General features: G+C 37.9%; 1 protein-coding gene across 2 annotated transcripts; it reads right to left on the bottom strand.

Moving 5' to 3' along the window:
• Window positions 1-1269: 1269 nt before the first annotated feature.
• On the bottom strand, window positions 1270-19819 carry LOC149831654 (peptidyl-prolyl cis-trans isomerase CYP63-like). Of its 2 annotated transcripts, none has more exons than XM_090014048.1 (14): window positions 19621-19819; window positions 18545-18654; window positions 18338-18392; window positions 17806-17894; window positions 17650-17674; window positions 16137-16175; window positions 15948-16065; window positions 15184-15344; window positions 14745-15111; window positions 14489-14622; window positions 2844-3060; window positions 2343-2744; window positions 2187-2267; window positions 1270-2019 (listed from the first exon to the last, which is right to left on the bottom strand). In XM_090014048.1, the coding sequence occupies exons 2-14, from the start codon at window positions 18620-18622 to the stop codon at window positions 1635-1637; spliced, it is 2151 nt and encodes a 716-aa protein (XP_089870174.1). In that variant the 5' UTR covers window positions 18623-18654; window positions 19621-19819; the 3' UTR covers window positions 1270-1634. The 2 variants fall into 2 exon arrangements, with proteins under 2 accessions (XP_089870174.1, XP_089870175.1); XM_090014049.1 differs by having other exon boundaries at window positions 1270-2013.
• Between the last annotated feature and the right edge of the window lie 1656 nt (window positions 19820-21475).

The following is a 21475-nucleotide window of genomic DNA, read 5'->3' as shown; positions in this document are numbered from 1 at the left end:
CTAAATCATCATTCAAAATTGGTCTCTTTGGGGTCACCGATCTACTATGATTAATGGAGGCCAACATTACATCGCCAAGTTGGCTACACTTCCCAAGTAGGCAAACTCAGAGCAGTAGAATGATACTTGGTTGCTCATGCAGGCCCTAGGGGTGGGCATCGGCCCGGCCAGGGCCCAATTAGAGCTCGGCCTATCGGGTTTTGACTGTGTTCTTAATGAGCTCAGGTTTGAAGAGTAGCCCATGACCCGGCCCAATGAGCCAACGTTTAGCAGGTCAGTCCATCCCGGCCCAAACTTATTTGTAGGTTATTTTCAAATATCAGCAACCCTAATTTTTAAATAACCCAATAGTCTAATGCACTCAGCCAATTATCTTTCTATTTTTCACAAAATTAATGCAACTAATTTGGTAAATGATAATAGTTACCAAGTTACTATGCAGTTATCTAATTTCTTTATTTTTCATATTACTAAAAAATTATTTTGGTAGCTTAGGTCCAAGCCAACCCGGACTCAGCCCATGTATATAACTGGTCAGTGCTTAAAACCTTGACCCAAACCTGACCCATGATGAGCCAGGTCGACTTGGTCCACTGAGCCACCCGGCCCATTGCCCACCCTTAACAGGCCCCAAGACCTGGCTAGGAACGGCTCGATTTATCCTGAAATGAAGGGACATCTCAAGTTCTAAAACCTGGGGTGTTCCCTGCGCAAGCCAAAGCATAAGAGAGCCAAATCCAAGTGGTTTCTACGTATTCCAAATTTACACATTTTACACGCAAGTAAACTACAGTATGCAACATGAGGGATTCTCAGATAGCCTGATTTGGTTCCATTAGGTCGATTCAAACCTTACTATTTTATATTGCTCCGACAAGTTCAAACTTCCCTCAAACTCGAGGTGGGTATCTCCAAACAGAATTGAAGTCATCGTCATGTAAAGTGAGTGTCTTTGCAAACCCACGGAAAGAAGATCAAAACTGATTAGCAATTGGTATTTCGTAAGCCAGAAATAACTCCATATGCTATTCGGATGTGGGATCTCTCTCTCTCTCTCTCTCTCTCTCTCTCTCTCTCTCTCTCTCTCTCTCTCAAAGTGAACCAAAACCCCAACGGCAGTAAAGCATCTCATATGTAATTTAACCAGCTGCAATAAAGTACCCTACATATTATAAAATCCCTAGATTCCTCCCTCATGCACCATACTTGCTACCCGTGGAGTCATGGTCCAAACCCATGACCCGATCATTTAACTGCTAACGACGATAATGAGCAAGTCCTGTAAGATTTTATATAACCAACGTTTCAGAAAGTCAGTACAGGCACACCATGTAACCACAATGAAGCAATAACCTATCAATTTCCAATTTTTCAGGGAGATAACTATTACCATCGCCTCCCAAAAGAGGGAACCAGGGTCTGTGTCCTAGCACACTGAGAAGGAAAACCCAAAACAGAAGGTTTTCTTAAGATAGGTCAATCTACATCAACAAGTGAAAGGAGTTCCAGAACAGAGAAGGAACAAAGGGAAAGGCAACACGAAAGCTACTACTTTTACCCAACTTACTCAAGAGGGAAAAGTAGAATGGTATCCGAAGCTGTTGCCAAATAGTAGTTCTCAAACTCACTAAAAACTACCTGGTTCCATTATCTGGACTCCCATCTCCATAAGAAACCAAACCCTTGTTTCCAGCAGGGGAACTCGATCTGGATCTGGATCCGCTGGGTGATCGGTTGTTTCTGGATGGTGGAGAACTAGACTTCCCTCTGCCATCATGACTCCGAGGCCTTGCATCTGGAGAAGATCCCGACTCAGATACACCCCGGCTTCTTGAAACTGATCTTCCTCTGTCTGAAGCATGGCTGCTACCTCTAGGACCAAGACGTGATTGCAGCTTCTCACTCGTGGCAGGCAGTTCATCTAGCGGAATTGGACTACGAATATAGTCTTTAGCACGGCCACGGTAGGCCACTGGACTATGTGAGATGCTCCGGCTCCGGCTTCTCCGGATCCTGTATCTACAAGATAAAATACACATGAAAGAGTTGGACATCTGCAAAATTTGGCACACAATCAAATAGAGATAATGGTGACAACATCTTGCAAGAAGTGCCCATATTTGAAATACAGTGCATTCCCTGGATGACCTAGCACTCCGCAGGTAAACTTCTGGAAAGAGAGAGACCTGGGAGGTGTTCTGCCTCTTGGTGGGCTTCGATACCGTCTTGGAGGTGAGCGCTCAGAATAACTTCTGTAGCTAGAATACCTGGAAGGGCAAGCAATGTGTAAGTGTCTTCATGACGACATGCTATCAATCATCGCAGTGGCTGATATTGCATACCTGTCCCGGCCCCTCTCCTGAGCTCTGTAACGGTAAGAGCGTACAGGAGAATGATCAGGAGACGGCGTCCGATATCTACGAGCATAAGAGTAACGCTGGCTAAAACCACGGCCTCTCCTGACGCGTTTGGGAGACCCATCTGGGGAAGGGCTTCTCGACAAGCTACGGCCACGGTTTGAAACAGGTGTAGGAGCTTTTCTCACGGGGCTCCTGTTCCTCACAGGACTCCTTGAATAGCTCCTGCGGTTACCCCGGCTAGTAGGTCTCACTGGCCTCCCGCTCATGATTCGTGACTCTGGGCTCTTCCTTGGGCTTTTTCTGGGACTCAAGCTCGGACTGGGGCTCTTTCTTGCACTCCTTGGGCTGATGCTTTGACTCCTTTTTGGACTTGGTGTCAGACTCCTGTATTGATAGAACTTAGTGGTCATGCACAGACGTTTTCATAGATCTGCACAGGGAGAGTTCGTCTGAAATTTCACTATCCAATGAAGGATGAAAAACCTTGATTTGCTTGAATTGTCATCTGAATGAGAGTTCCTGCCAACAATTTTGTCAGATTTATCTTTTACAGCATTCCCATTAACTGGTAGTTCACCGTTCTCTTGGGAAAATTCCCTCTCATCTTGTGAAGCATTCTCTGGAGTAACATTTGCTTCCTCTTTCTTTTGACGGTCAACACCTTTTTGTCTATCTGGCTCAGGTGACGGAGATTGTTTTACTGAAAAAAGAAAGGAAAAAACATGTCATGCAAATCATAGTTATTCATGATCAAATAATCTTACAATAGCCTAATCATCAAGAGTTTTCAGCACATCATTAGCCACCCACATGAATTCTAGATAATTTAATAAACAATATGCGTCAGCCATAAATGCTCGCTATGCAAGTGTAAGCTTATATAATACTATGCACAACTAGTCCATACTACTAAACTATCTTTTTAGGAATCAAATCGTCCTAATTAGGATACATTTTGCCGGGATAGCATTTACTACCCTCTGTCATGAAATATGAATAACACAATCAAGTGCCTCTCAACACACACATAAGGAGACCACTTATGGGTCAAGATACAATCACAACCACAATGCCACTTGTGGGCAAGAGAGAAAGCACACAAAATATAGACTTTATTGAGAAACAGAGCTTGAGAACAAGCATTACAAACAAGAGCGGATTCATACCCTATTTATACACAAACTTAGGGACATCAAGAGCCATTGGGAGTACTCCCAACAGCTAAAAATATAGCCGTCAATAGCTTTATTTCAAGGGCATTATAAAATCTATAATGCCCTTGATAAAATAAATCAAATACAAAAAAATAAAAAACCCTAAAGTGTCCCTAATGAACACAACTAATTACGTAAACTGAAAAAACTAAAATACCCCTAATGGGTTTACCTATTATATCAATAAATATATATACATATTAATATATCCATATATATATATATATATATACACACACTCTAACACTCTCTCAAACTTAAAAGTTTGTCGAGTAAAAAGTGAAACCGCGAAGGGAGAAGAGCTTTTGTAGAGAAGTCGGCCAATTGAAATTCCGATGCTACATATGGCAAGATGATGGTTTTCTTCACGTACTCTTCACGAACATAATAACAATTCATCTCAATATGTTTAGTGTTGTTCACGAAAGCACCCCCCCCCCGGTCTTCCAATAATCTTTTCAACTACACAATTTTAGATGTTGTGGTGGCCATGGTCCGATACTCAACTTCGATTGACGATAATGACACCTTTTATTGCTTTTTGCATTTTTAAGACACCAACAAGTCACCTATAAAGACACAAAAACCTATAGTTGAGAGTCTAGCATTAGGATCTCCTCTCCAATCAGAGTCAATATGCATAATTAATTCGAGTGGGGAGGATGAAAACAAAATAATCACTTTAGAAATAGAATTTTGTAAATATCTAATGATACACATAACGGCACTCATGTGCCCAGTGTATTAATTCAAGTGGTTTAGAAGCAAAAAAAGTTCTTTCTTGATAAGGAATGACTTTCATTTTCCCAAGAATACAATCACTACATTGAATTGTTTCATTACAAAATTTTCTCAAATGAAATGCATTAAATAACTTAGAAATGCTAGTATGTCCTAGTCTTTGATGCCACAAAAAAAATCCAATTTTTGTACATTAAAACAAAGTCTTTGAGAATGATTAACTGGTCCACGCAATAGAGGTTTCCCTCTCTATGACCTCCCCCAATCTGCTTTCCGAACTAGAAATCTTGTATTAAACATCGGTAAGGAGATACTACAACCATGGTCAATAATTTGAGAAACCGAAAGAAGATTTAAATTAAATTTTTAAACAATTCTGACTTTTGAAATTAAAAAACTTAAAGAATTTATAAATTTTTCAATTCCTATAATTTCAAGAGAGGATTCATTCGCAATAAAAACATTAGATCTATTTGAATAACATTACAATCAAAGATTATAGTATTATTAAGGATCATATGAAATGAAGCATCAGAATCTAAGAGCCAAGAAATATTACCAGGAGGTGAGGAAGATGAGACCGCAAACGGAGGATGATCCTTTGAAGAGTGGTTTTAGAGCTTCAGTTGAGACAAAGACGTGTTTTTGAAAATGGAAGTGTTGGTATCTTTGTCTTCTTGAGGAGCTTCTAAGGTAACTACTTTTTTTCATCCTTTTTTAATTCAGGGCAACATAGTTTGATGTGCCCCAGTTCTCCACATTTATAATATAATTTTTCCTTTTCTACTCATTTCTCCCGTCATATCTCCCATCAGTGTTCCTAGGCCTCCAATTATTCTTGTTGAAATGAGGAGGCTTATAGCAATAAGTATTAACACTAAGTCTAGATATTGCCAATACATCGACTTTGGTCTTCTTAGATTCAATCACGGATTTTAGCCTTGTTTCTTCTATGCATAGTTGGGCTAAAATCTCATGCAAAAGAGGAAGCTCCTCTTGCATTTTATTTCGGTGGATGATTGAAACCCGAACATGTTCAAATTCAAGCTTAAGCCCTCTCATAAATTGAAAAAAATGCTCATTAAATATTTGATTTTTCCTACAACGAGCATAAGGGTATCCCAAATAGGTTTCATTTTAGCCATTTAGTTTCAAAGTCTTTTGAGAGTACCATAGTACTCTAACACTTTTTTTCTCATTGCTTGCAATTATAAATCTTATCTTGTAATTCCCATTTATGGGGCGGCATCATTTTGGGTGTAGGTTTGTTTGATAAAAACCTTCATCGGCCCTCTCAAATTCTAATATATTTTTGCAAAGTTCCATACAAATACTTCCCATAAATAAGGATAAAAACCCTCGCATGTCCAAGGTCACATTCTTTAATGACCTTTTTGTAGTCTAAAAAGGCCATTTCTCTCTCTTTGTCTTTAAGAGATTCCTCTTTGGTAACTCCATCTTACCCACAAATATATTTAGTGATAATAGGTTGAGGTTTCAGTGTGGAACCATCAACATAATCCCACAATTTTTTGCCAACCAATATTTTTTTCATAGAGGTGGCATGCATATTATAGTTTTTCCCATCAAATTTGACGGGAAAAACCATAACCACTTCCTCTTCAGCCATTGTAACAAGAAAAAAAAGAATAAGAAAGGAGAAGAGATGGAGAGAGAAGAAAGAGGAGAAGATGACAAGAACTTCGCTGAAGAGGGTTGGTGGCATGCTTCTCGAAGCAATGAACCAACAAACCAATGCTCCACCGATCTCATACAATCCGAGAGCACCAAGGCTCTGATACCATGTAATGAAATATGAAGAACACAACCAAGTGCCTCTTATGAGAAAGTACAACACACAAATGGAGACCACTTATGGGTCAAGATACTATCACAAACACAATGGGCAAGAGAGAAAGCACAAACTTTATTGAGAGAGAGAGTTTGAAAACAAGCATTACAAACAAGAGGGGATTCAAAAGGGGCATCAAGAGCCACCGGGAGTACTCCCAACGGCTAGTGACATTATAAAGTCTATAATGCCCTTGATAAAAGAAAAAATACATAAAAATAGAAAACCCTAAAGTGGCCCTAATGCACACAACTAATTACAAACAAGAGGGGATTCAAAAGGGGCATCAAGAGCCACCGGGAGTGCTCCCAACGGCTAGTGACATTATAAAGTCTATAATGCCCTTGATAAAAGAAAAAATACATAAAAATAGAAAACCCTAAAGTGGCCCTAATGCACACAACTAATTCCGTAAAATGAAAAGACTAAAATACCGCACCGCACGCTCGACACACACACACACACACACACACACACAGAGAGAGAGACTTTAACACCCTAGTTGGAACTATAAGTATATATATAGGAAACCCCTAGTTGGAACTCATATGGGGAGGGGTTGTGTTGAGATGTGCTTAGCATGGTCAAAATAGTAGGAATCGACCATTGGATGATAGTTCTTCAAAGTAAAATTATATTTTTTGAGGTTTGAAATTTTGGTACATTGTAAGCCATTGATTTTTCAACCCTCATAAAATTTGACATATATGTAAAAGGACATGATCCAAAGATTTGTTTCTACCAAACTAAACATGTAGATCACATCTGAAGGGTCATATGCACAAACTGAAAAAAAAAAAAGTTATAATTTTCCGCTAAGGGATTCTTGTCACGAAATGGTATGGATTCTAATGCACTCTATAATGAACTCCAAGAATCAAAACATTATACATTTGGAAAAAGACATGAAAATGTGAATGAATAACTTTATTAATAATGAACAAAAAAAATACAAAAAATTTTACATTCAAACCTCACTACAATACACTCAAAACACACACAAGCCAAATACTAGCCATCACCCTCACTTTACAAAGCACACACCCACACCCATTTATAGAGACAGAGAGGATGAAGAAGTGGAAGAGAGGAAAGAAGTCCTCTCAAGAATCAAGAGAGGGACCTCTCAACGGCTAGAATTAAGTGGAAGAGAGGAAAGAAGTCCTCTCAAGATTCAAGGGACCTCCCAACGGCTAGAATTTTCTAGCAAGTCAACTTGTTTGACTTAGTCCTTTATCTATCTATCTATATATATATAATGTATATAAAGCTAAGTCACAAGGACTTTGCAGACTGGGTGCCGCACCTGCGTCAACGTGACGCGGGTGCGCGTGCGGATTCCGATGCGGTCAACGCACCCAGGGTCATTTGTGTCCATTTTTTGGACAAAAAAATGCCCGATGAAAAGGGCTGAGGGGAGAAGGATTAGGGTGATTTTTCTTCTTCCTCCCCCATTCGGATGCCGACCGGCCTGGTGTCGTCGCCGTGACCCCCACCGTCCGAGTGTCGAGTGGAGGCCACCACCACCGTGACCCGCTGTGATGCCTTCTCCCCTTCCCCGTCAGCAGCTGGCTGGAGCAGTGCCATCGTAGACCCCTACATATCCTACGCTTCTCCTCCTTCCTCTCATGCATCCTTGTTTGCCCTCTTCCCCTCACCTTCTTGTCTTTCCCTTCTGTCCGAACGTCGGCCAGCTGCCAACCACCGCGTGCCACCGTCGTGACCACCACAGCCTTCTCCCCTTCCTATTTTCCCCATTCTTCCCGTTCCCATCTCTTTTCCCCTTCCTCCATTCAGGCGGTGATCGGAAGTGTTGCCGTGTCTCGTCGTCGTTGCCTGGATCTCCTATCGCCACCTTCATTCCTCTCTTGTTCGAGCACCTATCGCTGGAGGATAACGACAGACTGTTGTCACCTGCTGACCTAGTTGAGCCCAATCCTTCACCGGATTCTCCCTTCTCTGTCTCTCTCGTAGGGCACCATCAGAGGTGCCTCCCCTGGTTCGTGAACCGCCCCGTTCAGAATACCGAAATCGGCTGACCCTGTTAGCGTGCTTATGGTCCTCTTTTTTAATAGAAGTGCATGTAAACGGATGATAATAATGTTTATGTTTGCTTTACATTGTTGTGGCTAGCAACCGCCAGGACATGCTTTCAGACAAAAATGAAAAAAACTTCTGTTAGTCATATATGCTAATAAAGTCCTTGCAGCGGCATGGATGTATTTTTTGGTAAAATCTGAGAGATGATTGCATCTTATCATTAATGTAGAATAGAATTATAGATTGTTAATTTGATTTATTGCATGCATGATGAATGATATTATGATAATTGTTTTTTATTTCATTAGTGTTCCTGTTGTTAACAATTAAAACTTAAAAATTATAATATATATATTTTTTTGTCGCACCCCCGCACCCAAGTTTTTTGAAAGTGTCGCACCCCCGCCCCCACACCCACACCCACACCCACACCCACACCCACACCCACACCCACACCCACACCCACACCCACACGACATAAATATAAAGATATATACATAAATATGTATATGTACAAATAACAATATACATATATATATATATACACAAAAGGATACATTAATCTTAACACGCCTCTCAAACTTTCAGTGACTCACTATAAGTTTGCAAATACAAACAAATAACCCATTACATAAAATATCATTATGTTCTTCCATAATACAAATTTTTGAAGGGGTTTCTAGATCTTTGATATGCTCGTAAGGTCTCTAGAAGCACCAATACTTTGAGAACCTATAAATAGAGCAAAATAGCAATACACCTAGAAATAACTATACTTATATATATATATATATATATATATATATATATATATATATATTACGGAGAGTATAGTCAAGCACAACAATAATACAATATATATATATATATAATATTTATCATTTTCAAAATCATTTAAAGTAAGAAGAATTTTAAATCACATGCATTAAAGTCACTTTAAAATCATTACATACATATATCTATCACAAATGACACATTAATGCATAAAAAAGCATGGATTTTTAAATAACATCAATTCCATAAAGACATAAAACTCACAAAAAGAGTTTTAAAGTTTAAACACAAAAATCCTACGAAGGAGAGTAAACTACTCAAAGATAGTTTTTCTTTTAAGAGCAAATCATTTTTACACAACGAAAAATATAAGAAATGATTCAATTTATTAAATAAGGATCTAAGAAGAAATAACAATGGATCAATTAACTATTACATTTTAGCAACAATATGAACCATAAAACTAATGCATATAAGAATGAATCATGCAATAATTTAAAATCAATGAAAAAGTCACTTTTTGGCCAATAATAGAAAAACTTTCCATAGATAACATCTTCCACGAAATATGATGAGATCTAAACTCTCACAAGTTTTAAGAAATGATATTTCTCAAATATCAAAAAATAGGCAAAACACGCAAGGTAGCCAATCATGAAACAAGTTTGAAGAATCCTTAAATATTCAATTAAAGCATATTCAATGCAAAATTCATGAAAATGTTTCAATAACCATTTCTCATACAAGAGCAAATGAGTTTAGAAAAATTACAAAGAAATTTAAAAATCTCATATAAGATAATGAATGATATTTGTAAATCCTAACACCAGTTTGATCACCACAAGCAATCACCTCAATAGTCCTCTAATTCTCAAAATCAAGTGCATCAGTGACTAAAACAAGAACATAAACATAATGATACTAAAGGGCTAAAGTTATACAAAAGTGTGAATAAACATCTCTTGTCTACATATAATGACATTAAAAACAAGTGTATCAGCCTCTAAAATAAGCGCATAATCACAATGTCACTAATGGGCTAAAATCACACAAAGGTGTAAATAAACAAGCATATAATGACACTAAAAATAAGTGTATCAACCACTTGAACAAGTACATAATCACACTGTCACTAATAGGCTAAAAACACACACGAAGATGTGAATACGCATCTCTTGTCTACATATAATGACATTTAAAACAAGTGTATCAGTGACTAAATCAAGAGTATAACCAATGGGTGCACCTCACCACATTGAAAAACATCTCTTGTCTACATATAATGACACTCAGATAAGAGGCATAAAAAGGAGAAAACACCCGAGGTAAGAGAGCTTGTAATGGAAACAAACTAATGTCACCAATAAGAATATTAATTTTAACACTCTTTCGAAACACTATGTTTTCAAAAATAGATAATCACCACAAATAAACATAATTATAAGCAGCCATAATAAAGACAATGACTATTACACTCACAGAATCAGATATCAAACAATTGTCAGTTAGAGTCAAACTACAAGTTCACAATCTAAATTAACATAAAACAAGGTGCACACAACTCACCCCAACAAACATCTCTTATTCAATGATAAGAAGGCCAAGAGAAATTATGCATCATATAAAATTCTATGATGGGAACAAGGTTGTTAAATGCGATGAGGCGAAGCGAGGCGTTGAGCCTACGCTTCGCCTCTGAGGCGTACGCCTCAGGTACTGAGGCGTACGCCTCTCACAACTGGTATGGAAGTGAAGCGGTGGGAGGGGAGGCAGTAAGAGAAGGACCACACGCCCAGCTGGTACGGAAGCGAGGGATATGCCGATCGTCCGGTGGTCGGTGGTCACAACTGGTCGGAGGTTGATGAGGGGCGCATCACAGCAACGCCTCAGTACCTTGAGCGTGCGCCTCGCCTCTGAGGCGTACGCTTCAGGTACTGAGGCGTACGCCTCTCACAACACTGGATGGGAAAAAACAATGTCATAAGAAGTAAATAAATACTCACATAAATTAGTTTCCAAATAAGTGAGTTCATATCAAATAATTGATTTAAAAAGACAATTTCAAATTAACTCACATAAAGGTAGATGAAAAATTAGAATGAATATAGTGCAATCATATGCACAACAATATGTCAATTGATGCAATTATATGCAATAAATGATGTCTTGTGACCATTTTTTATAAATTTGAACAAGCAAATGATAAATAAGGATCAAGATAAAATTAATCAAATATAGAGGAGATTAAATTTTTGAAGTACCTTTCAAGAGATAATGTGATCACACATCTATCAATCAAGGACCATGTGCACCAAAGCATAAAGATCCAATGCAAATCAATAAAGAGACAAGAATAATAACCTTTTAAGAAGCTAAATCTAAATCATAAGTCTACTACGAGACACTTGGAGGCAAACATGTAGAGATTCATAAAGATCTACATATAGAAGTTTAGTAACATACATAATTATCTCTAATCATGAACCCAAATATGTTATACAAGAAATTTTATCACAATATAACAAATGTGAAATTTCTAAGCATGGTATAAAATATCAATGCTTAAGAAAGAAACCACTAGGAGTTGCAAGAGTGTATAAGTACCCAAATAAATCAGTCATCAATGGGCAAAATAATCTTTCAAAAATAAGTTTTAACAATGATCAAAGAGGAATCATAAACACAAGAATCTACTAAGAGAAAGATACAACACATAATAGAGAAACACAATTAATATTATTAACATATTCATTTGAGTACATGATGACAAGTCATGCTTATGTCATTCAATAATAATCATAAGGACTACTTTAGGGTATATACAAAAAATTCCTTAATCGAACACAAGTCACTAATTTGAAGATAATCTTACTTAAGAAGTTATAGGACAATATAACTCAAACATTCATGAAATAACACATTCATATGACGATAAAAAGATGTTTATGAGATCATAAAAAAACATCTATGTTAAAATAGTTCACACAATATATCATTAAAAAATCATGCTTGGTCACATAATTAAAAATAACCTAAAGAAACATCACAATATATTAACAATCCCAAAGATATTCCATGTATACACATACGATAAGGGACATTAAAACATGAAGTTTAATATTAAGCAAAACATGAACACATAGGATTTTAAGAAATCACATATCTTTGCAAAATATAAATTTTCACTACACATATCCATAATCTAAGACATGTTTCATATATTGAAACACATCAGTTTCTACATATTTCAAAAAAGCATTTATTTTTAACATAACCCCTTTAAAAACACATGAAAATAGAAAAGCCAAAGATACATACTAGAATGCAAAATTCTTGAATCCATACCATTCATTAATATGAATCTCTTCAAAGACCCTGATGCCTTGCTTTGATACCATGTCACGAAATGGCACGGATTTCATTGCACTCCACAATGAACTCCAAGAATCAAAACATTATACATTTGGACACAGACTTAAGAACCAAAAAGACACACATGAAAATGTGAATAAACTTTATTAATAATGAACATTAAAAATAAAAAAAATAATTACATGCAAACTTCACTACAATACACTCAAAACACACACAAGCCTAATATTACCCATTCACTCTCTCACTTTACAAATCACACACACACACACATTTATAGAGAAGAAGGAGAGGAAGAAGAACTGGAAGAGAGGAAAGAAGTCCTCTCAAGAATCAAGGGAGGGACTTCCCAATGGCTAGAATTCTAGACGTTGGGAGCTTAGTCAAACAAGGTTGTCTAGGTCCCAACGGCTAGAATTCTAGCTGTTGGGACTAACTTATTTGACTTAGTCCCTATATATATATAATATATATATATATATAATATATATAAAAATATATACATATAGTATGCATATAAAGATATATACAAAAATATTTATATGTACAAATAATAATATACATATATGTATGTACGTACATACGTATATATACACACACAAAAGGATACATTAATCTTAACAGTTCCTTATCCACAAGGGTAGCAAACATTACCCCCTTGTTGGCCATTTTCTAAAAAGGATATTTTAAACCAGTTAACTTAAATACCCAAACCACACCCTAGCATCACAAACTAGTAACAAAGAAATGAGAGTTGCTCCACCAAATATTTACAACTTCCTCGCATTTGACACAATGCTTTTGCATTGACAATCCTGATTACTTTTATCAATGTCACAGTTTCACAACTAAGTTTCCATGGGTTAATTGCTGAATTTGGATAGTCTACAAACTATGTCACAGGGATTCGGCTAGCAGGGTGTCGCACCTACGTTGATGCAACTCGACGCGGGTGCGGCACTGGATGCGATCAACCCGACCCTGGGTGCATTGACTGCACCCAGGGTCATTTCGGTCCATTTTTTGGATTTTTTTAAAAAAAAATTGCCCTATGAAATGGGCTGCGGAATTTTAAAAAATTTCTTGAGGGGGGGAGGGGTGGGGGCGGGGGGCGATACCCCCACCAGGGGCGCCCCCCCTGGACACCCGCCCGCTGACCGTGCAGCGGGACCCACGCCAAGGGAAACCCCCGTACCCCCCTTTATATATATATATATATATATATATATACACACACACACACACACACAACAACAACAACAACTACACCTTCATCCCAAAACAATTGGGGTCGGCGATATGAACCAAAAAGAAAATCATTCTGGATATATATATATATATATATTACATTTTTGCCCCCGCCACACCCCCCGCACCCGGGTTTTTTGGAAGTGCCGAATCCCCGCACCCGCACCCATGTGACATAGTCTACAAATCATCATTATTAGTGGAGTGTGATGCTTGATACGATGAATTAACTTTCAATAGTTCATAGTTGTTCACATCAGTTATATTGTATCACTAAATATTGTCTAACTGTAAGTGACATTGTTAATATATTGATGTTATAGATACTTTTTTCATTGCATACATTTGCTATTCATATAAAATATTTATACAATTTTATATATATTGTAAAAGTTAGCAAAACCCAGTCGAGTTACTGAGTTGACCTGAATGAGTCAAATCACAAGTCACTGGATTTTTTGAACTATGCCTGAAACACATGCCAACAGTTAATATCCTTGACAGTAATTTAAGAAATAAGCTTGAGAAAATATGCACATATTCATCAGAGCAGAAGCATATCAATATGATTTTTGGGATTCTTTTTTTTAAATTGTAAGATTCTCAGAATCCCATTTCAAAATATACAGATAAAATTCTGAGAATTGTAGGATTCTTCAGAATATCTTTTGGGCACATCACACAAGATTATGAGGAAAATCCCAGGATTCTCCAATCATTGAATCTCCAGGCAATAGTTACGCAATTGCAATTAAAACAGGCCCTTGGGTGTTCTTGTGTCCACCACATAAGCAGCCCATCATTGTTGGACCAAGCAAGTTGTGCTGATTATGCAAAGAAATACAGGAAAAAAAATCCAACAATAAGATAGAGGAATATCAACAGACCACGAACACGAGGTGAATCCACTGCCGGTGCCGAAATCCTGGCCTTTTGAGCAGGATCCCGAGCATCTGCTTCATTATCTGTGTTGTTTCTGTTAGCTTTCTTACCCTCTGAATCACTTTCACTTACTGAACTCCTGAAATCAGCATTATAAATACAAAATCCCCATCAAAATGAAGCATAACAAGCAAACAAACAATGAAGGTCAGGAAATTTTAGCTGAAAATTAGTAGGATATACTATAATTATAAAACAGACCGTTTGGACTTGCGCTTTGACCTTCTGTCACGCCGTCTTCGGCGCCTCTCACGACGTTTGTCCCTCTTCCTTTTCCCATGCCTATGTCTGTCTCTTCTTGAAGATTTCTTTCTCCTCCTACACCTGTCATCACTGGAAGAACTAATATCTGATGAAGATGTGTTCGAATCAGATTCAGTATCTGAAGAATATGAGTCAGAATCACTATCATCAGAAGTATATGAATCAGAAGAATAGTGTCTCCTCCTCCGCTTCTTTCGTCTGTCTCTGTATAATCTTCTATGCTTCCCCCTCCCTCTTTCTTCATAGCTATCATCTTCAGAAGAGGAATCCTTTGTAGCCATTGATTTTTTGGATTTTCTCTTATCTGCAGAGAATGAATACGCATCACAACCATGATAATTGCAACATAGGCAAAGCAAAGATATCAAAGTAATACCTTTCTCTGTCACAACAGCACCTTGGGTTTTATTTTCTAAGTATTCACCACAATTAACAATTTTTACAGGCATGGTTGGTCTCCCTTGATCTGTAGCGGCCTGTTCAATTTTCTTCAGAGCATCCATGCCTTGCAAAAGCTTTCCAAACACGACATGTTTACTGCAAGAAATCATCCAAAGATTATATCACCAGCTGATATCAATAAATAAAGCTAAATCTAGAAACCTGTCACAAGGACACTTAGCTTAGCATGTGTGTCCAGTGTCAACACGAACATGACACAGGACACAGCATGAGTCTTCATGAACACAAAGATCTGTAGGACAGAGTCAACACTGTGCCCCTACCTTTATTTTTTTATGATCTTGATTGTTTATCTTATATTTGCTTGTGTATTTTCTTTTAAAATTTGTTATGGATTACATCATTTTTCAATTTCCCACTCGTGTTTATCAGTATGATTAGAATTGTTATTAAGAATCTGAACTTCAGATGATATTCATGTCTAATTGCTTTCCATAATTATGTGTTTGTGTGGGTGTGTGCATAAGTGTATAATATATGACTGTGTTCCATGTGTCCTAGTTTTACAAACTCCCATGCTCGTACCAAGCATGTCCATGTCCTGTCCCGTGCCCGTGTCAATGTCTATGTGCAATAGCTAGAAACAAAATAAAAATATTAAATAAAAGACAAAACACAAGAAGCAAATAGCAAAACAATAAAAATTCATGGACTGACAGCACGAGAAGATAAATGTACCCATCAAGGTGGTGTGCAGCCTTGAAGGTGATGAAAAATTGAGAACCGTTTGTGTCTCTGCCAGCATTTGCCATAGACAAGAGACCAGGTCCATCATGGTGCACCTTAAAGTTCTCATCTGCAGAAAAAATCAGGATTATCACATGTCTGGATGAGGTGCCCAAATTTACAAGCAAGATTCACAAATACCTGCAAATTTTCCACCATAAATACTCTCTCCACCAGTTCCTGCAGAATGTTTATAAAGGCTAGAGCTTAATGCATTCCTTCCAGTGAAACATTTATGAGAACTGAAATCCAAACTGAATTAAATTCATTTAAGCCCAAAGAACAGCTAAAAACAATCAGAGGGGGACAAGTAGTGATATTTCAAAATGTTGACAATATGAAAATATCATCATACTATCATTGTAAAATTATCAATATATTTCAAAATCTTCTATTTTCTTATTTGAATTTTAGATATGATTTTTCTTATCTTTCATTTTCTTATTTTTAAAACTTTTCTACATGTTCTTACATTTTTCTAAAGAAGTTACTAAAACCTATATTTTTGGTTTGTATGAATCTTTTGTAACTTCCATTTTTTTCATGCTGTGATTTTCCTGACACTTTTTCTAGATTTATCAAAAAATCTACAATATCCCAAGATTTTGATTGAAAAGATAGAGCCGACATTGCCATATGCTATGTCGCATGGGTGAGGGTGCGGCACTTTCAAAAAACTTGGGTGCGGGGGTGCAGCAAAAATATATATATATATATAAAGTCCAAAAGTTGGACATAAATGACCCGGGGTGCGTTGACGGCACCGGGTGATGCACCCACACGCACACCCGCGACGCATCGACGTGAGTGCAGCACCTAGTTGGCCGAGTCCCTGTGACATAGGCCATATGTGACTAAGAGCAAAACTATGAGTCTTTCCTTAGAAAAAAGAGTAGGAGAACTAATTATTGATTAAAATTTCTCATACCTAGAAAGCAATGAGACTTCCATCCTCTACATACACTCAGAACACACTTGGGCAGAACTAAACTTTACATGTGCAATTCCCACAAATAAAAAGATAAAATAAGCTACTAACAAATGGCAAAACAAACCACATAGATATAGCTTCAAATAAGTTCTGTTCTAAATGAAATCTTTACCTTGATAGGTACTCAAAGCCTACTTGTGATCAGTGCAAGCATGTTACTCTTATTGGTTGACTTGGGAAGTGTTCATTTGCATAACTGCAGTCCACAAAAATGTAGGTACAATCTTCATTTTTTCTTTAGACAGCTATATAATGAACCCTGGAATGGTAGAACAGTTCTTACATCTCTTTTTTCCCCCTCAGCATACACTGACTAGTGCTATTTGTCTTCATTTGATGTATTTTGTCAGCTAATTTATGTTTTATAACTTCAATTTTACAGAAGTATATTAGAAATTGTTAGCTAAGATTGCTTCACAGTCCTGCATGCTTAATCTTTACTCTTCTAAATTCAGCTATGATTTGATTTCTAACATGCATCGGATTTTATTTACTAAGAAAATGATGAACTGATTGTAGCATGAATATTGTAATAACCATATCATAGTGTAATGGAAAATACAAATAAATCATAGTATCACAAGTCCATGCAGTACAATATAATGAACTAGAATGAAAGTATATTGCTTCATCAAACCAATCAGCATAAATAAAAAGACATACCATCATGCTTCGAGAAATCACCGCACTGCAATGAGTCAGGAAAAAAAATCAAAACCTTGTTTGTTTAATCTAACACTCAAAATAAAGAAATATAAGAACTTGCAAAATCTTATTTTATCCTACACAAACCCAGGGAAGGATAAGTTCAAGACTCACTTGAGCCATAAATCCTTTAATTATGCGGTGGAAAATCAATCCTTTATAATGTAAGGCTTTTCCAGTGGAAGCTCCAATACCCTTTTCACCTGTGAAAGCATAAAAATATTAACCTCCTCTTCTAAAAGTGGGGAAGAATGAAAAAACCTTGGCACAAAACACAATAAGGTGAAAAACAGAAATCCTGTAAATGTATTCTACTCTAACAGGCAAGCTGTAACAGCATCATAACATGAATTGTCATTTTCAGAAGAGTAAAATATCAATCAAGAGAGAATTACTATATCATTTTAACTAGATAGTCTGCATAACATAATGCCATCTCTTTGTTTTCATTGCACAAAGAGGAAGGCTGCTATTAATAGTTTAAGTATAAAATTTACCTATCCACAAATTTTGGATTTAACAACTCTTATGATTACTGAAATAAAAACTTTAAATCACAGAGACGTGCCAGCTCGTTATTTATAGCTAGATATAGAATGAGAAAGGTGTTGGGTAGCTACAAAAGAAAGGGAATGTTAACATGTACCAGTACAAAGTGCTCGGAAGTTCTCTGCAGTCTTCGGAACAACATCTGAAAAGAGCTGCAAATTTCATAATAAAATAAATGTTACACTTTTACTCACAGAAATGCCAGAGCTTAGAAAATTAAAATGCACAAAAAAAAGGAAAAGCTTTCCCACAAAAGGACCAAGGGGAGACCAAACACAGGCATTACTTTCATTCGCCAACATACCTCAAATACCATTTTCTCTGCAGGATCTCCACCAATAGATACATCGAGAAACACAAAAGGATTCTTCTTTTTAGCCATCTCTCACAGCGTTGTGGTTGTTGCAACTTGAACTAATCAAAGAAAAACACAGTATCTCAGTATATTAGGCTAATCAAAGAAAAACACAGTATCTCAGTATATTAGGCTTGATATAATACTCGAACTGAAACTTCTAATTCCAAAGTCGAAAACAACAGGTTTTAAGAAGTTATGAATTATCCAAGACAATAATAGCATGATCGAAATCGTGATATAGAAAGAAGAGGACAAGATTATTAAACTGCGAGTGACGATAGCTAGAGTTGATTCACAAGAATACCACATAACAAGTATAAACATATAGCTTGTCCCAGAACATATTTCCCAGATCCCACAAACTGAACAATGGAAAACCAACTGGTTACCGATCATAACCATTCTGTGCTAGAAAACATCTTCAAACCACTCAAAAATATACCAAGAACAACAAAAAATCAAAAAAATACTGAATCAAACAATTTGTTTCTCCTACAGAATTTCCACGTTTGCAACCCACACCATGTTTTTGGACAAACTCAAGATCTCTCCCACTGATCAGAATTGACTGAGCGCATTTAACCAAAGCATCAAACTGTAACCCCTAAAGCATCAAATCAAACAATTCACGAGTAGATTAAGATAAGATCCCACACAACCCACTAACGCAACGAAAGATACACTCCCACATGCGTGCACGCACAAACACACAACAGGAAAAAGAAAATCTACATGCGCTCATCCGCAAACAACACCAAAACCAAGCGGAGATCTCTAAACCCTAAACGGCAAGAAACCCAAAACCTAGCTCACAAACACATGCGCGCAAACACAGAAACAGAAAGAGCAACGAGTTCGCTGGAATTGCAGAAACAGAACCGCGAAATCCACATCCAAAAGAAGAAACTTGTCGATAAAATCCGAAGCCACCAGCATAATCGGAGGAAAAAGATGCAAATTCCCCGCAGAAAAGAAGCAAACGAAGAAAATAAAAAAATTAGGATTTTGAAGGATACACTTACTAAGGTTAGAAACTTAGAAGGTGCGGACGTAGATAGAAGATCGAGACATTTAGGATTTGGGAGAGAATAAGAGGAAGTCTCTCTCTCTCTCTCTCTCTCTCTCTCTCTCTCTCTCTCTAGGGAGCGAAGCAGAGTGGCGAAAAACCTAAACCTAACGTAAACCCTCTCATCTTGAAATCTGAAATCCAAATACCGAAACAAACGAAAGAGAGAGAACACGTACTTATTTATAAGTCTCCCACGAAACGTGCAGGTTAGTGTGGTGCGTGAGCATGTATCTTAAGAGGCGGTGAGGATGCCCTATTTTTGGCCAGGGCTGAAAAAAAAAAAAAACTCAAAAAAAGTCATTAAAATTTGACCGAAGGGGGTTTGGATAGTGGGGGCAGTGGATCGGGGGACAACGGCCCCCGCCCTGCCTCGCCCCGTTTGAATCGGGGATGAAAGGCATAAAATAGGGATAGAGGCGGGGATGGACTTATGCTTTTCCCGTCCCTGTCCCAATCCCCCACCTTGCCCCACCCTGCCCTGTCCCCAATCCTTTAAGGGAAGACTATAGACCAAAGGAAAACAGACCCGGCCTGCCCCCCCCTCCCGTTTGAAGCGGGGATGGAGGCGAGGGTGGAGGTTAAAATCTATCCCCGTGCGAGAATGGAGGCGAAGATGGAGGTTCAGATTTTGAAACGGGGCAAGGGTGAAGACCTTATCCTCAGCCCCTATCCACTGCCATCCTTAGTGGGATGGGGTCTTGGTCGTTAGGCAGGCTGTCTAGGTTCAAACTTTATGGCTGTCAAGCTTAAGTATGGCGACTCTTTGGGGGCAAGGGATAAACCCACAAGGACAATGATCATAAGTACGACGGGTAGAGCCACTGCAGCGAGGTCTCTGATCTTGTTTCTCCGTGTAAATATCAAGAAAAGAACAGTAACCGTTAACATACACCAGATTCTAGTGACTTGAAAGCTGACCGTGTAGAGACATTGCTTGTTTCAACTTATCGATAATGTACGCATATCCTATATACCATCATACTGAATATAACGAAAATTACTACTTATATTCCATATCACCACCATACATTTCGCTTTCGCTTTATCTTAAGATTAGGCATCAAGCCTTATCCCAATTTAGATGGCATTGGCATATAAACTGCATTCTGGATCTGAAATCAAAGCCCTAATCCATCTCAGAACTTCAGGATTTAAAGTAAATCAACATCCAAAACTTTGGTTTCTTGGAAATTCCAGGATTGTCCAGATTCCAAGTTTTACACTCCAACCCCAAGCATGTTGAACTTCAGAATTCTATACACTATCAGAAAAAAAAAAACTCATACATCTATGACACTCCCAAATTCCTGGAATCAATGGCTTAGGAAGTCCAAGTTCATTTCAGTTACAGTTGAAGTATTGAGTATGCATTACAATGTAGAGGGTAGCGATGTCAATGGATTAGATTTTATCCAATATCTGACTGAATTCAATTTCGTTTAATTGCATATTTTTTATTTACACCAAGAAACAGCTCACAAGAACAGACACCTAGTCACACTGCTCTGGCTTTGCCTGTAGTACTTACGATTGTTGTCCTGGCAGTGTAAAACTCCATGGACTTACCCTTGCCCCACCATGCTTTGGCTTGCGCAATGAATGACACCCATGGGATTTGAACCTAGACCGCCTGCCTAGCAGCCTAGGCCCCATCCCACTAAGCCCACAGGGGTCAGTGCACTCGGCCAGGTGGGTCTGCCTAAGACATTCAAGCCTAAGGATGTTGTAAATTCGATACCTGGGTCTGCATCTATTATTGCAGACTCAATCAACAGGCTATCTGGTGGGCAAGAGGAGCGGCAACGGGG

Source organism: Nuphar pumila, chromosome 7 (assembly GCF_984573655.1).
Source record: "Nuphar pumila chromosome 7, dmNupPumi1.hap1.1, whole genome shotgun sequence".
NCBI lineage: Eukaryota > Viridiplantae > Streptophyta > Magnoliopsida > Nymphaeales > Nymphaeaceae > Nuphar > Nuphar pumila.
This window is presented reverse-complemented; position numbering and strand designations above follow the sequence as displayed.

Bases quoted from the DNA above. Each gene is read 5' to 3' on its own strand.
- LOC149831654 (XM_090014048.1), bottom strand. From the start codon at position 18,622: ATGGCTAAAAAGAAGAATCCTTTTGTGTTTCTCGATGTATCTATTGGT. The intron at 18,393-18,544 runs GTATGTTGGCGA...TGAAATTTGCAG, and splicing joins CAGAGAAAATGGTATTTGAG to CTCTTTTCAGATGTTGTTCC. The intron at 17,675-17,805 runs GTGAGTCTTGAA...GACTCATTGCAG, and splicing joins TTAAAGGATTTATGGCTCAA to TGCGGTGATTTCTCGAAGCA.